Source organism: Salmo salar, chromosome 13 (assembly GCF_965601325.2).
Source record: "Salmo salar chromosome 13, fSalSal1, whole genome shotgun sequence".
NCBI classification, from domain to species: Eukaryota; Metazoa; Chordata; class Actinopteri; order Salmoniformes; family Salmonidae; genus Salmo; species Salmo salar.
The window spans coordinates 86,093,904-86,110,420 of record NC_138303.1 but is presented as its reverse complement, the minus strand read 5'-3'; the positions used below and the strand labels follow the sequence as shown (position 1 = coordinate 86,110,420).

Here is a 16,517-nt window from a genome sequence, read left to right as displayed (position 1 = left end):
ATAAAATATCCCGGCATTTCTCTCAAATGTTGTGCATAAATGTGTTTAAATCCCTGTTAGTGAGCATTTCTTCTTTGCCAAGATAATCCATCCACCTGACAGGTGTGGCATATCAAGAAGCTGATTAAACAGCATGATCATTACACAGGTGCACCTTGTGCTGGGGACAATAAAAGGCCACTCTAAAATGTGCAGTTTTGTCACAACACAATGCCACAGATGCGATAAGCTACCTCCAACGTAGTTTTAGAGAATTTGGCAGTACGTCCAACCGGCCTCACAACCGTGTATTGACCACATGTATGGCATCGTGTGGGCGAGCGGTTTGCTGATGTCAACGTTGTGAACAAATCAAATGCATTTTTATTTGTTGCATGCGCCGAATACAACAGGTGTAGACCTAACAGTGAAATGCTTACTTACAATCCCTTAACCAACAATGCAGTTTAACAGAGTGCCGCATGGTGACGGTGGGGTTATGGTATGGGAAGGCATAAGCTTCGGACAACAAACACAATTGCATTTTATTGATGGCAATTTGAATGCACAAAGATACCGTGAAGAGATCCTGAGGCCCATTGTCGTGCCATTCATCTGCTGCCATCACCTCATGTTTCAGCATGATGATGCACAGCCCCATGTCACAAGGATCTGTACATAATTCCTGGAATCTGAAAATGTCCCAGTTCTTCCATGGCCTGCATACTCACCAGACATGTCACCCATTGAGCATGTTTGGGATGCTCTGGGTTGATGTGTACAACAGTGTGTTCCAGTTCCAGCCAATATCCACCAACTTCGCACAGCCATTGTGGAGTGAGACAACATTCCACAATCAATAACCTGATCAACTCTATGTGAAGGGTATGTGTCACGCTGCATGAGGCAAATGGTGGTCACAGCAGATACTGACTGGTTTTCTGATCCACGTCCCTACCTATTTTTTTAAATTATCTGTGACCAACAGATGCATATCTCTATTCCCAGTCATGTGACATCCATAGATTACGGCCTAATTTATTTATTTCAATTGACTGATTTCCTTATAGGAACTGTAACTCAGTAAAATCTTTGAAATTGTCACATGTTCTGTTTATATTTTTGTTCAGTATACATTTGTCTTTCAAACATTTAATTGAAATACTGTAGAATTCCATTTATTCCTAATGACTGCTTCTTCTGGGAAGTGCCAATATGGCTGACCGGTGGCTTCAAAAACCCTCTCATTGGTCAATACATAGCATCAGCAATCCAGGGTTTCCACAGGGTGTAACAGGCAGCCAGTTACATACGGATCCGCAGCCTCAGCCTTACATCTAAGGGGATATCTCTGAAATAACCATAGATTGAAATTTAAATGCATTTCCTTAATTGTAATCGCACAAAATTCTATTACTCTCTTGTCAGTCATTGTTGCATTAAATCAGATTAAGTGCTATATAGGCAAAAACAAATGAATACGCAATGTGTCAGACATCACTTGCCTAATATTGCAGCCAAATGTACAGAAATATCTTACTTGATGAACTCTCACACACATGGAATCACAGGAGGTCTGACGACAATCTTACAAGATTTAATTTATTCACTATTATACAGATCACATAAGGCCTTCATCGTCATACACCATTCTCAGTCAGACAAATCCCATGGTTTGCTGTTGATGAACAGTACTTCATCTTTCACTTGTTATGTCACACTTGTTTTAAAATAATGAGTTGTTGAACCATCTCCCTTGGTGTGTTGTTAAATCATGCACTAAACTGAAGTGGCCTTAAACCATTCACAAAATTGTAAAAATGTGACTTTCAAATCATTGAAATGCACACACAAAAAAAAATTCTACCATTGACTAAAGGGCAAAGTGTTAGACCCCCTAACATACAAATAAACAACCATTTTACTATAGTATGCTCTTGCCTTTTTTTCTCCAAATAACTGCAGATCTGTCAAAGTTGTCAGAAATGATGTGATGCAGCCACATGAATCCTCTGAGCCAAAGTCACATTCTACTGGGACAATTTGTTTTTCCTATCCATCTCCCATCTGGTCTGTTGTGCGTGTGGTAATAATGTACTGTACTGGTTGAGGAGTCACTGCAGCGTTAGTATATTGATCACAGAGACAACTGCCTCCCACAGCAGGAACACACAGGATAAGTACCAGTGAGTGATCCAAGTATTGAGTAGAGTTGACCCTCAATACAACAAATAGTTTTGACTGATCTGTTCTGAGCAGGCAGCATGAGAACAATCCAACATGGCCAACAGAGTACCACCATGCCTCCTGGCCAATCCTCAGTCAACCCCAAAAGGTGCATGTGGCAATGCTTTTATCTTATATTGATAGAAGAATACAGAATATAGCAGGAGTATTCATTAAACTACTTTACCTTGACTACTTTATTTTTTTTCAACAAGTGAGAGGACAGTTAAATACCAACATGAATCCCATAGAACACTGGAGCTAGTCATTCTATGCTTTGTTGACATTCCTGGGCATGAGTCCATACATCTCTATAGGATATACTATACTGTTATTACTGTACTGTAGTTCGTTGCCGTGGTAGTGTTTTCTGTATGCACACCTTGCCTCAGTTTAAGGTCCTTACATTTACATTTTAGTCATTTAGCAGACGCTCTTATCCAGAGCGACTTACTTAATATTAGATGAGTACAAAGAGTTCAACTGGCTAGACACCCATAGCAACATATCCAGCATCATTTTGCAATAGGGCAGTGGTTTCCATGGCCACCAGATAACACAGTGGAACAAATACAGTACATAGAGGACTTGTCTGGTATAACTAATGTCTCTCTAACCTCTCCCTCATTATGCTACTGTCTGAGGTTTCTGTCAATAATTCCCATAATCAATCTTCAATGTTCAATCATCAAACCCTAACTGATGGAGTGGACCTGAGGTCATCTTAACCAAGAGCATTCCTCTCCTGGATCCTGAAGGGCCTGATTAACTGACCCTGGCTCAAACTTACTTGCCTAAACAACACCAGGCGACTTCCATATTCGCAACCATTAGTAAAGCAACAGCAGTCCTAAAAAGAACTGCATGCTATTCAAACCTGCATTCTCAGAACAAACTATTTCTGTCTTGACTAAGATGAAAGAGGAATGTGTAACCAGTATTATGGTTTGGTTTTCCATGGGGTTATAAAGTGAGCCCTGAATCCTCTAAAATAACAATTTTATGACAGGGTCATGTTAACGAGTCCCTCTCTACTACTGCCACACCCACACGGCCATTAAAACAAAGTCAATTGATCAAGGTTGTATTTCATGGAACTTCAAACTAGAGTTTAAAAGTGCTTCAGATAAGTATGTGGATACAAATACAAGGGTTTGGGTGTAAACAACATTTTGATCTGCCAAGGCCCCTTCAGAGAGGCAATGGGTATGGCTGTTTGAGCCGGGAACGCAACACACTAAAACATTCTGGCCCAACAACATCCTTTTTGATATTATTTTTTTTTTAACAAAAACATTCTGACCATTAAAGTGCATCCCTGGATGTCCCCCCACTCTCCCAAACTACCCCCCCATCCCCACTGAACCCCCCCAACCCCATAGCAGGGGTCCTTCAGGAAGACAGGGAGGCTCCCCAAACAGCGGTGTGGCACGTTACTGCCAACAGCCTTCAGAGCACAGTCCATACATCCAGTGGCTACTTTCATTAACAAACAGAAAGAAACAGATGTCAAATTATTATACACAAATAACAACATAGCTATGGGCACAAATCATATCTTCCAACTTGACATGGAGGCTTGGACTTTTTCCATTATAGTGTATCATTAGGGTTAAAATGGTTGGTTGGCAGAGAGATTCTTAACTGTAACAATTGAAACCCACTCTGTTCTTTCCCCTGGCCCTCCTGTTGGTGAGTCCTAGAGTCAGATTCCTGGTTATCAGGGGCTATAGGGGGGTGGAGGGGAAGAGTCAGCATTGGGATCTGCACTGGCACACAGGTGGCAGGGGCAGGTCAGCTGGATGCTGTTCACTAGTGGCAAGTTTGTTTGTCAAACGCTCCTCGTCTCCTCTCTCGCTCTCTTTATCTATGTTATTATCAATGACCAAACAAGGGAGTGTCAGTGTGTGTATTGGTGTGTGTGTTTGTGTGTGTAAGGGTCCAGCATCATCAGATCAGGGATACAGCGTGTGCTCCCTTCTCAGTGTCTTTCACAGTGTCTTTCACAGTGTCTCTTGTTCGGTGGGGGCGCAGTGGGGGTGTTGGTGGAGGGGGGGCAGGAGGGACTGCAGGGGTGACTGGGGGGTGGTGGGGGGTGACTGCTGCAGGGGGCTGAATTGCGTGGTGGTGGGGGGAGGGGAGGAGCGGTAGCAGGAATAGGTGGAGCCCCCGGTGAGGGTGGTGGTGGGGGAGGCAGGGAGGCCAGCCAGGCCAGTGGGGGAGTCCAGGAGGGGCTGGTTGTAGAAGAAGAAAGCACACTGGTGGATGAAGGTCTCGATGATTGTCTGGTAGGTCCGCGTGGCCGTCAGGGCGTCCATGGTGGTGAAGGCTGGCCGCATCAGAGTGGGCCAGAAACAGATGGACAGATTCTCACTGGTCATCAGGTTCTGTCTGCTCAGCTGGCTCACCCTGGGAGAGACAACACAATACACTCCCATCAACAACAGCATGACAACAGCTACTAGTGTAATAACATTATTACACAGGTATGAGAGCTACTTAATGATACATGTTACAAAACAGGCAAATGGTTTCAGTCACAATGCAGTCAGGGCCAAGGTCATAGAATGGAACAGCTAGCCAGTCTGATCTGCACTCACTTGTGTAAGTGGCTCATGACAAATCTGAAAACGTCATAGTTCTCCCTGGGGAACTTCCTCAGCACATCCTTCATGGTGTACAGCCTTTGTTCCCTGTCGTTAATTTCTGTGCACACACACAGGGAGTAGGTCAGTGCTATGACTCACATGTTTTCAACACTGTTACTCCATATGCAGCACTACATACAGTATACATCTACACACATAATTATAATATATTATATTTTCTGAGAACAAAACACAACATATCCTTATCCCACCGACGAGAAATCCTCCCCAACACCCTGTAAGAAATTGACTGTCAAAAATCACAAGAATCACTCCCTGAACAATCACTCAGCACCACCCTTGTACCCCAGCCTGATCAATGTCTTACTGAACCCTTCAGAACACCTCCCTAACCCCAGCCAGCTCTATGTCTTACTGAACCCTCCAGAACCCCAGTACCCCTTCCTAACCCCAGCCAGCTCCATGTCTTACTGAGCCCTCCAGAACCCCAGTACCCCTTTCTAACCCCAGCCAGCTCCATGTCTTACTGAGCCCTCCAGAACCCCAGTACCCCTTCCTAACCCCAGCCAGCTCCATGTCTTACTGAGCCCTCCAGAACCCCAGTACCCCTTCTTAACCCCAGCCAGCTCCATGTCTTACTGAGCCCTCCAGAACCCCAGTACCCCTTCCTAACCCCAGCCAGCTCCATGTCTTACTGAGCCCTCCAGAACCCCAGTACCCCTTCCTAACCCAGCCAGCTCCATGTCTTACTGAGCCCTCCAGAACCCCAGTACCCCCTTCCTAACCCCAGCCAGCTCCATGTCTTACTGAAGGCCTCGAGCAGCTCCACCTGCAGGATGCAGGGCACCAATGGCTCCGGCAGCTCAGAGAAGAAGGCCTTCAGAGCCCCAGCCACCGTGTTGATGGCAAAGTCCTTCTCCACTAGGTCCAGCCCATGGTCTAGAGGAAAAAAGAGGTAGAGGGATAGAAAGAGGTAAAACAAGATGAGGGAGATGAAGAGGGAAGAAGAGAGGGAGAGAACGGTGAGATGTAGAAGAAGAGAAAGAGGAGAGAGTGGTAGAGGGAGGTGAGAGGTAGAAGGAGAGAAAAGGGGAGAAAAACATTTAGGGGAGGGAGGAGAGAAGGGGGAAGAGAGAGGGATAGGAATAGTGTGTAAGAGGTAGTCAGTCGGCTTTGTCACTGTTCTAAATATATTTTGTTGTAGGCCATAATTTCCTCTACAGCTCATGTGTCAATATATTGATTAGCCAAATAACTAACCAGGGTTAGTCCAGGGGTTAGGGACAGAGTGTGGTGAGTATTACAGTCAATCAATCCATTGGTCTGATACAATGTTTTAGACCAGACTAAGTACAGTAACTCACCCTGGTCAAACTGCCTCTGCATGCTCTCCATCTCACACTTGTTCCCGCTCACCCTGTACAGCCCCTCTGTGTTGAGACCTGCAGAGAGACAGAGATTGAAACCAGGAAGAATGCTTCATTCCATCGACTCCATCTGCATTACGTCATTATCCATTTCCTGTAAAGTCAATGAGGGCACTGCTGAAGTACAGAACTTGATCACTGGCTACATTTGCTCTAGTCGTAGTTAGTTCTTCTTGGCCGGCGTAAAGAGTTGGGTGGAAAAATAATCATTATATTCACATTACATTTTTTTCATTTAGCAGATGCCCTCGTCCAGAATGGCTTACATTAAAGCACATTGAAAATGAACAACCGCAAAGCGATTATTTAAGTAAAACTTTCACAGTGCAACACTAAAAAGACATTACACATTTTCATAATTCAGCAACACAGGTTTACCTCAGAATTATCAACGATAAGATTCTGCCTACGTTTTGCACAGCATCCAGGTCAAATAGCATAATGAACCAGACAAACACACACACATATAAACAAACACAGGGGAGAAGAGGAGACAGAAAATTGTGACCTACCTGTGGTCTCAATGAAGTGGACACACTTGTCGATAAAAAGTGGGATAGGTCTGTCTGGGAACACCACATTGACCAGGGGTACCCCGAAGTAGTTGCTCTCCAGGGGCTTGGGAATAGAGGGCCGGGGCTTTGGTCTGGTTTTCTGCACAGAAACAGGAATGTTGACATTGTTAATGACCAAGTCCATATTAGAATGGTTGTTCATTATGTCAACACTATGTTCAATTCAGCTGTAAGCTGGCAAACTAAATTTGCCTTTATGTATTCAGCATTAACAGCTGCCGCATCAAGTGTCTTAGTAACTCTGAAATACAGGCTTAAATTCTATCCACTCACCTTGAACTTACTTTCTATGAATAGCATATTAGCATGGAGGAATAGTTTTGATTAAAACAATCAAGGAATTACGCATCAAAAAAGTTATTTAGATAGTAGAGTTCACGTGAGAAAACATATTAACCATGTTGTCAATACTTAACCATGTTTATCGGATCAAAGCTAGCCATCCATTTACCTAAACTTGAAAGACAATAGTCATTCAAACTTGAAAATTATAGTGTTAACCCATTAGCAGTTAAGAGGAGAATACTAAGTGAAGAAATACATACCTTGGCAGTTCGCCGTAGGCTCTTCAGAATGTTCCTCTTCTTGGGGTCCTCTCCCTCCTCATTGATGATGTCTCCTTTCAGGGTTCCGAACTCATCCTCCTTGGTCTTTGGCAGGGCCCCCATCTCATCGTCGCTGCCAATGAAGCTAGTGCGAAAGCTGCTGAACTTACCCAGGCGTTTGGAGCGGTCACGGTACAGCCGGGGCTTCACCCCCGCCGCCGAGAACTTCCTGCAGCGCTCCAGGGAACTGCTGTCTGCCTCACTGTCCGAGCCGTTCCCATTTGAGTGCATCCTGTTGGCGTTGCGGATGGTGATTATCTTGCCCTGCGTGCTGTCATGGGGCACAGAGTAGATGATCTCCTCGTTGCTGGGCCGGGGCTTGGACACAGCATCCATAGGCTCTGCATAGTCTGAGGGGTCGTAACCTCCGTCCCCACCTGGTACCCATGTCACAGTAGAGGGCAGGGAGCGACGGTGGCCCATGGTGTCTGTGTTGTAGGGGTTTCGGCCCACCTTCCGGAAGTCAAAGGTCACAGTGGGCTTGGGCCTCACCTGGGGAGGGACCTTGCTGTTGAGTTTGTTCTCAAAGGAGCTGATGTCAGAGATGACAGAGACATCGCTGGAGTCCAGGTCAGGCAGGTTGAAGCCCCCACCATGGGAGGTGAGTGTGCCATCGAAGTAGGGTGGGGAGGGCTCCACGTCATCCACATCAGAGTCTAAGAACATGTTGCCAGGGCTGGGTGAGCTACAGCGAGGGGAGTAGGCAGTGTCATTAGTGCAGGCCTCAGCCACGTTATCATACATGTGTGTTGCCTCCACAATGTTGCGTTTCTCCACCACCTCCATCAGGAAGTGCTGGAACATCTCTATCCTGTGCAGGCCGCCCACCACCCCTCCAGACCCACACACCACACTGTTGAACCTGCCCTCTATCTCTTGGGCCAGCTCCTCTCCCTGGACTAGCTGCTCTCTGGCAGACTCACTTTCTGTGAGCTCCACCTGGCTCTCCCCTACTGCCAGCAGCTGAACAGGGATGATGTCCTGGATCTCACACAGGAAGGCACATAGAGTCTCCAGGGAGGCCTTGCGGCGGGCTGAGTACACAGCGATGTAGCCATGCACTAATCTGCTCTTCCTCAGGGAGAAGGAGGCGTGGTAGGAAAGAAGGGAGAGCTCAATCACCTGTTTGTGAGGCCCCACTGTCTGCTCCAGTATCACTGAGGTCCCACTATTGGATGTTGGCCTGCAGTGCTGAGGCAGTAGGAAGGGAGAGAGGAGCTGTTCCACGTCGTAGTTGTCTCCACACATCAAGCACATGACGATGCGGATGTCTGCCTCTGGGCTGGGCTGGTGAGGAGAGTCTCTTGGGCCTGGAGGTTTAGGGGGCAGAGGTGGGGAGCTGCTACTAAGAGATGAGCTCCTCCTAGAGTCCAGGAGACCCCTCAAAACTTGATTGATCTGACTGTCATTCACATTGTGCCCATAGCCCACACCAGGAGAGGCTGGGTCTAGGAAGCTACACTGCAGTCTCCTTGCTACCTGCTGTCCCTGTGTTATTAGGCCTAAGGCAGTTTCTCCCCCAATATCTGCATATGTCCCTACTCCCCTTTTAGTAACCAAGAGCAGAGACGTTAAAAGCTGAGCTATATGGCTGTCCCTTCTACCTATTGTTGACTCCCGCAACCTTTCAATGCTTTCTACGACATAGGTTAGGGACTCTTTTGAGTTGTACAGACACAGGCATCCATGGGGTGTGAAAGTGGTAGTGTGAAAGGAATTTACAGGAAGTCGTACGTTTCCCTCAATAGGTCGCAGGGTCAGCTCATACATTTTCCCATCCAGCACATACCGGTCATCATTGGTACAGAGGGTCCTGATCTCATTGGCAAACTCCCTGGCCAGTCCGTCTTTGCCCAATATCACAAGGTTGATACGGTCAGCTTTAATATCCCCAAAATGGGACTTCACATTGAAGAATGGGTAGCATGTTGGGAAACGTGAGGCCAGGAGCTGCTCTATCTTGAAGTCTCCACACTGTGGGCTGCTGGGACAGGTCTCCTTGGTTGGGTGGTAGACAAAGTGGATATGCTTCAACACCAGAGCATCTCTCTCAGCTGGAAGCTTCTGCAGGGTCTTGAACCTCTGCTCCTCCCCTAAAACATCCTGGATGGCCCCCATCTTCTCCTTGCTGGGCTTGGCATCCACCTCCAGCTCATAGAAGAGCTCAGAGTACTCCAGCAGCAGCTCCTGGAAGTCCTCTTTAGCGTGGTCTATTATGTCTTTCTGGTGGCGGTTGTAGAGGTCCAGGTACTCTGATTCCTCCAACCATTGGTAGAAGTCTTCGTTCATGATGAAGCTGCGGGCCTCTTCCCAGGGCTTGCCTGGCGTGACAAAGGGAGAACAGGCCAGCTTGTGCTTGAACTCCTGCCTCATCTCAGCCCGCTTGCACTCATTCCTCAGGTGCTCCAGGTGGGCATTGAAAATGTACTCGGCTGGGGCCGTCTCCAGCAGGTCTGAGGGGATGCGCTCATCCTCCATGTTATCTATGTGAGACGTGTCCTCCCATGGAGAGTCCTCCAAAACCACAAACCAGTGGGCAAAGTGCTGCTTGGACTCCAGGACCTTCTGAACCCCAGACCAGCTCAGCTGGTCGATCTCATCCAGGTCAGGCACCAGGGAGCTAAGTGCTAGAGGAAGAGTGCTCAGATAGATTTTCCGACGTCTCTCAATGTGCTCCTGTTTCAGACGGTACACATGCTGCTGGAAGAGCTTCTTGCATTTCGCTGTACCCTCTAGAAAGACGTATTCCTTGAACTCTGAAGAGCTGTGCATGCGTCGGCTGGTGTTAAGCCAGGTCTCGTTGTGGTTCTTCACTACACGGTTGACTAGCCATTCGTATCGGTCTTTAGCCAGGGCTATCTGCTGACTCTGGAGCTTGAGGGCCTCGAAGTAAGGAATGATCTTGGGCTTGCCCCTGCTCTTATCAATGAGTTGCACCAAAGCAATGAAGGCTAGGTCAACATTGATGTTGGAGCGTGCAGATGTCTCCACTACTGGAAGACTCTTTTTAGTGATGGCAAAGGTGTGAGAATCTTTGATGTAGCGTTCAACCCCCTCATCACACTTGGTTAAGACCAGCACAATGGGCTTCTTTGTTTTGCTCAGCTGACCATAAAGGTTTGTGACAAACTTCAACTGGTCGTCAAAGTTGCGGTTCATCCCCCTACTGACGTCCACACAGAGCATGAACCCGTCAGCCTGTATCTTGCCCTCAGGCATCTGCTTCTGCTCAAAGTCCTGCTCCAGCCCCAGCTGGTCCGTGCAGAAGTACATAAGCTTCTCTGCAGAGGCCAGCTTGGTGGAGGCCGCCCTCTTGATGTAGGGCTGCATGGCAGTGCTGCGGTGTGGCTGGAACGTCTGGTCATCAATGAACTCGGTCTGCTCCACCACATGCATCCTGCACTCCGGCCCCTCCTCCACCACCCGCCCCACCTCCCCCCAGAACAGGAAGTGGTCATTGTTAACCACTCTGCCCCCAAAGTCACTGGTGCTCAGCACTGACGTGTGGTCCAGATAGAAGTCATCAGCACTGGGGCGCACAAAGCGGTTACACAGGCAGGACTTGCCCACTCCACACTGGCCCTTCTCTTTCTCAGTCCCTGACAAACCCACAACAATAAGGTTGTATGTGGGTGACTTAGCATCCTGCTTTTTCGCCATCATTATCGTCTGCTGACACTCATCCTGCCATATTCAGGCACTCGATAGAAGAGAACACCTGGATGTGAGTGGCAGATTAGTTGGTGTTTCCTCTAGTGTGCTTCATGTTTTATCAACAGCAGTGTAGGGGTGTAGCAAAGGCAGAGGCTTCTCTCAGTCATTTCTAATGTAGCTATGAGCCTGTCAGGAAGAAAAAAAAAGAGCACAAAAATCAAATAATTAGCTAAACAAAATCTTAATTTATGTTTAAAAAGGAACACATATTAGTTTGAGCCAAGTTAACCTTATTTCTGCTCTCATCAAAAAAAGAACAGTCAAACACCTTCACAAGAACAACAGTGGTTAAAAGAAGACAAGACTAAGAATAATTTCCCTTCAACTTAATGAGAGAACACTGAGTAGGGGCAAGAATTTCTCATTTCTAATCCGCTCTCAATCTGGGCTGGCCTTTTAATAGAACAGGGTCGTTCCACCTCAAAAAGCACAAGAAAGAGTTGACACACACCATCTCAGATTGTTCTGAAATCGTTTCTGTTGTTAGAAACAGAACATTAGCATTCCTGCAACATTCTTTTGTTTTAATATAAATTGACCTAATTGATTGCATCCAAATAGAAGCTGTTTAGAAGCCTCTTGTACCTAGATTTGGCGCTCCGGTATCGGTCTGTGTCTGACAACTATTATGAAGCTGCGGCTCTGAGTATTGTTTTTCCATTATATGTAATATATTCCTAGTGAATTTAGTGATTGTTTCAAATGGTAACTTTTTAAGATTTGTGGTACAAATCCAATGCAAATCAATAGTACCTATATTAGCATTTTCCCACTTCATATTCAAATCATCTGAAAGTATCTAAAAATATATTGTGTAACTCAATGATGTTACTTATAGATGATTTGGTTATGAAGCACAAAAATACTATTATAGATACCATTGACTTGCATTTGAAACAGTGGCCTGGTAAACAAAACCAAAGCATGGATTGCCTCCATACATGTTACCAAAAGAATGTGGACACCTGCTTGTCAAACATCTCATTCTAAAATCATGACCATTAATATGGAGTTGATCCCCCCCTTTGCTGCTATAACAGCCTCCACTCTTCTGAGAAGGCTTTCCACTAGATGTTGGAACATTGCTGTGGGGACTTGCTTCCATTCAGCCACAAGAGCATTAGTGAGGTCGGGCACTGATGTTGAGCGATTAGGCCAGGCTCGACAAACCGTTTCTGTATGGACCTCGCTTTGTGCACGGGGGCATTGTCATGCCGAAACAGGAAAGGGCCTTCCCCAAACTGTTGCCACAAAGTTGGAAGCACAGAATCGTCTAGAGAGTCCTTGTATGCTGTAGCGTTAAGAATTATCTTCACTGGAACTAAGGGGCCTAGACCGAACCATGAAAAACAGCCCCAGACCATTATTCCTTCTCCACCAAACTTTACAGTTAGCACTATGCATACGGTTCTCCTGGCTTCCGCCAAACCCATATTCGTCTGTCAGACTGCCAGATGGTGAAGTGTGATTCATCACTCTATTTAAACGTGTCCACTGCTCCAGAGTCCAATGGCGGCAAGCTTTACACCACTCCAGCCGACGCTTGGCATTGCACATGTGATCTTAGGCTTGTGCGCGGCTGCTCGGCCATGGAAACCCATTTCATGAAGCTCCTGACAAACAGTTATTGTGCTGACGTTGCTTCCAGAGGCAGTTTGGAACTTGGTAGTGAGTGTTGCAACCGAAGACAGACAATTTTTACACGCTACGTGCTTCAACACTCGGGGCCCCGTTCTGTGAGCTTATGTGGCCTACCACTTCACGACTGAGCAAGTGGTTGCTCCTTGACGTTTCCATTTCACAACAGCACTTACAGTTGACCGGGGCAGCTCTAGCAGGTCAGAAAGTTGATGAACTGATTTGTTGGAAAGGTGGCATCCTATGACAGTGGCATGTTGAAAGTCACTGAGCTCTTCAGTAAGGCCATTTGTACCTCGAATGTTTGTCTATGAAGATTGCAAGGATGTGTGCTCGATTTTATACACCTGTCAGCAACAGGTGTGGCTGAAATTGCTTAATCCAAAATCACTGAGAATACATTACAAAGGATGAAGAAACAATTCTCCGAGCCGCAGCTCCATACTAGTTGTCAGAAATAGAAAACTGATACTGTATCCCAGTGGAGGCTGCTGAGGGGAGGACAGCTCATAATAACGGCTGGAATGGAGTCAATGGTATCAGAAACATGTTTTTGTGTTTGATACCATTCACTCCATTCCAGCCATTATTATGAGCCGTCCTCCCCTCAGCAGCCTCCACTGCTGTATACTCGTTGTTGGGTTGGGATTAGCGTGGGGTGTGGGGGTCCGTGGATGGCTTTTTACCATTTACATGAGGATGTCTTAGTCATTGTTAGAAAACTATTTGGTCCAAATGAGATGTAAGGTACTTTATTTATTAAATATTATATGAATCCTATAAATTAAAAATGGCCAATTGGTGTACAATCAATTAGTTTAATTTCTCAGAGATCAAATTATATCTCAACAAAATAACGTGTCAGGGATGCTAATGTTATACGTTTCTAACTACAGAAACAATTTCTGAACAATCTGAGATGGTGGGTTTCATGGCTTGCTGAAATGACATGGAACAACCCAACAAATGCAATATACAAAGAAAAACTCAATATCCCTGCAAATCAAGTGAGACAGTAAATATGTTGAGGGGGTATGTAGTGAAGAGATTACATTCTTTTTTTTGCCTTGTATGAGAGATGTCGCATGAAAGGAGCCTAAATGGGACTGGAGACATGGGTACTCTCCACCATGGATCCACATACTTCAACTCAATGACAAACTTATCACATGTAGGCTACTGACAATCCCATAAAAGGATCACACCAACTGCAATACAACATCAAGTACAATACAACATCAAGTACATTACAACATGTGAGGAGTTGGTCATGTTAAGTGGATGAATCAAGGTTAGCCCTAAACCCAATTTGGGATTTGGATCATTAACCTGCTAGTTAGCAGTTTGGTTCCCTAGCCACGAGGCTGTACTGTACTTCTGCTCAGAGATATCTTTTTTTAGGCTCTTTTTCTGCCTACTTTATGACTTGGCAGGTTTTGGAGTGTGAGCAGGGATGGGAGTGAAGGGGAGGAAAAGGAGAAGCACTCACACTAATTGGAGTCCCATCCTACCTATCGCTAGCCAAAAGCATTGAGGGGATGGATGGTCTGTGTATCTCATAACTATGTAAGATACGTCCTTATCTCGATGGTGGACAAGGACCTCTTCAGACAAAGGGCTAAGCAGTGCTCTTGGTTTCCTTGCCAACCGGGACCTTTAGCTGGTCACTATTAAGGATCTATGCTCTTGACTATGGCCTTGATCCTGAATATCATGAATGAATGACAACACACATTTAGGTAAACATCAACCTCTTTAGACAGCAACAAAAATATAAACTCATCAGCCAGAGGTCTGTTTGCACTGTTCTTAGTGTAATAGCTTCCTAATTGCTGTGTTTATACTGTTGCCAAACAAAGAAAAAAAACAACAGATGAACAATCTGTGCAGCATACAGACAATCACTAATTAGCATAATCCAGTCTACTGCATGTACACAGTAACCTATCATCACCAGCGTTAGAATCAGGTAAGGTTTGGTGTACTCTTGTCTGTCAAGTTGCCAAGCCGTATATTTGACACAGAGGAAGTGGCCATACTGGAGAAACTCCATAACTACAACCAAATTATGACAAGAGGATGCCCAAAGTACAACCAGAAAACAAATCACTGTATTATTGTGATAAAATGACTCATGTAAATAGACTATTGATGTACTTACTGTATCAATATTGACATGAAATGTGGACTACAAACTGACAGGCTACTGCCATTTAATAAAACTGTTTTCATTATTATTGTTTACAAAAGGAGGCATCTCCATATATTCTAAACCTATATAAAATCCAGCATTTAAAACCTGTCTAAATAACCCATCAAAGGCACAGTAGGCAGACCATCATGAAGCTCAGCTGTGCAAGGCCTGACTGACAACCAGATTGAACAGGCAAGTTATTTGGAAATGAAAACAAGCAAGTCACTACCCTACCCTCTGATTGTAAAGATACATAATTTTCTATATTCAGAAGCACAAACATAATTGTGCCATGTTGTTCGACATTGTCAATATATAGTGGGTTGGTTACAACTCCTTATGCATATTTGAATGGATTAACAACGAATTTGGAATGAATGTTCATGGAAAGCACTGGCCACGCCAGGCCTCTTGTCCACAGAATGAAATAGCCGACTCGTAACTAAACCCATTCACCTCGTATTTCTGAATCCACTTGCACTTTTAAATCATCACCCTATTCACCCAAAGATACATTTGTAACAGACAATTGATACATTGTGAGTAAATTGAGCATGAGAATGTTTAGCTGGAACACTGGTTTGAGTCTGTGTTTCAGATTAAAATGGGGAGAAAGTGAATACATACCATCGCATTCTCCCTGAATCTGTCAGGCCAGCGCTTGCCGCAGCCCTCGCCGCCTGATATACATGGACAAGAAACACAAATGTGGCTCGTTTGATTCCGAAACAGACACAAATAACTCTACATATGTTGTTATTGTTAGCTTGACAGATTCATTGTATGTCTATATCCCTATCTTGATGATTTCCAATTCCATTGATATTTTCGTTGTCTTTGTGATAATAAAACTACTAACGTAAAAACAATGATCTTCCTGTTTTTTCTCTCCTCGGAGAATAAAAGCTTGTTTCACCGTTTTCTCCTTGGTTCACCACGTTGCTTTTGACCAATTATTATGTCCATTGTTGTGCCAACATTATGCTGGATCGATCATGCACGGGACACCGGTCGAGGTTGCTGCAATTGCCGTACAAGGTTTATTCTAAACTGGCTTCATGCAATAAATTGGTAACGTCTTTATCAATTTAACAAGAGATTGCGTGTGTGTGAAAGTGTTTTTTTCCCCAGCTTCCCAATAATGGCGGCGGCCCTCCTCCCGGAGCTAATTCTCCTCTCCTTTTCTCAGAAAATGGGGAGCTACGGAGACAGACGCGGCGAAGACTCGCCCAGCGGCGCACACACACAACTGCAGAACGTCGCTATTTACAAAGGCGAGACGCTGCTGTCATGCCGACACGCGCAATCACCATCACTGCTACAAAGGTGACTTTAGCCAACGTATGTCAAGGGTGATAATGGCTGTGATATATCTCTGTGCATTCCTGCTTTTCACAAACTAACCAATATATTTTTAATAGAGTTCTATTTTGTTTGAACAAAATGACATCACCTGCTTTGGTAGGTCTTATGTCTTTGTGTTTGTCTTATTCTTTTATTATTGTGTCCTACTCTAAAGTCACGTTAATGCGTCATAGTAATATTTGTTC

At 45.2% G+C, this 16,517-nt stretch overlaps 1 protein-coding gene across 4 annotated transcripts; it reads right to left on the bottom strand.

Annotated features, from left to right (window-relative positions):
- Nucleotides 1–1,567: 1,567 nt before the first annotated feature.
- LOC106567838 (rho GTPase-activating protein 35) lies at nt 1,568–16,273 on the bottom strand. 4 transcript variants are annotated; one of them, XM_014137622.3, is made up of 8 exons: nt 15,827–16,271; nt 15,595–15,647; nt 7,362–11,261; nt 6,754–6,895; nt 6,179–6,256; nt 5,622–5,753; nt 4,806–4,911; nt 1,568–4,614 (listed from the first exon to the last, which is right to left on the bottom strand). In XM_014137622.3, the coding sequence occupies exons 3-8, from the start codon at nt 11,082–11,084 to the stop codon at nt 4,209–4,211; spliced, it is 4,587 nt and encodes a 1,528-aa protein (XP_013993097.3). In that variant the 5' UTR covers nt 11,085–11,261; nt 15,595–15,647; nt 15,827–16,271; the 3' UTR covers nt 1,568–4,208. The 4 variants fall into 4 exon arrangements, with proteins under 4 accessions (XP_013993097.3, XP_013993098.3, XP_013993096.3 ...); XM_014137623.3 differs by having other exon boundaries at nt 15,884–16,271; XM_014137621.3 differs by having other exon boundaries at nt 15,595–16,271.
- Between the last annotated feature and the right edge of the window lie 244 nt (nt 16,274–16,517).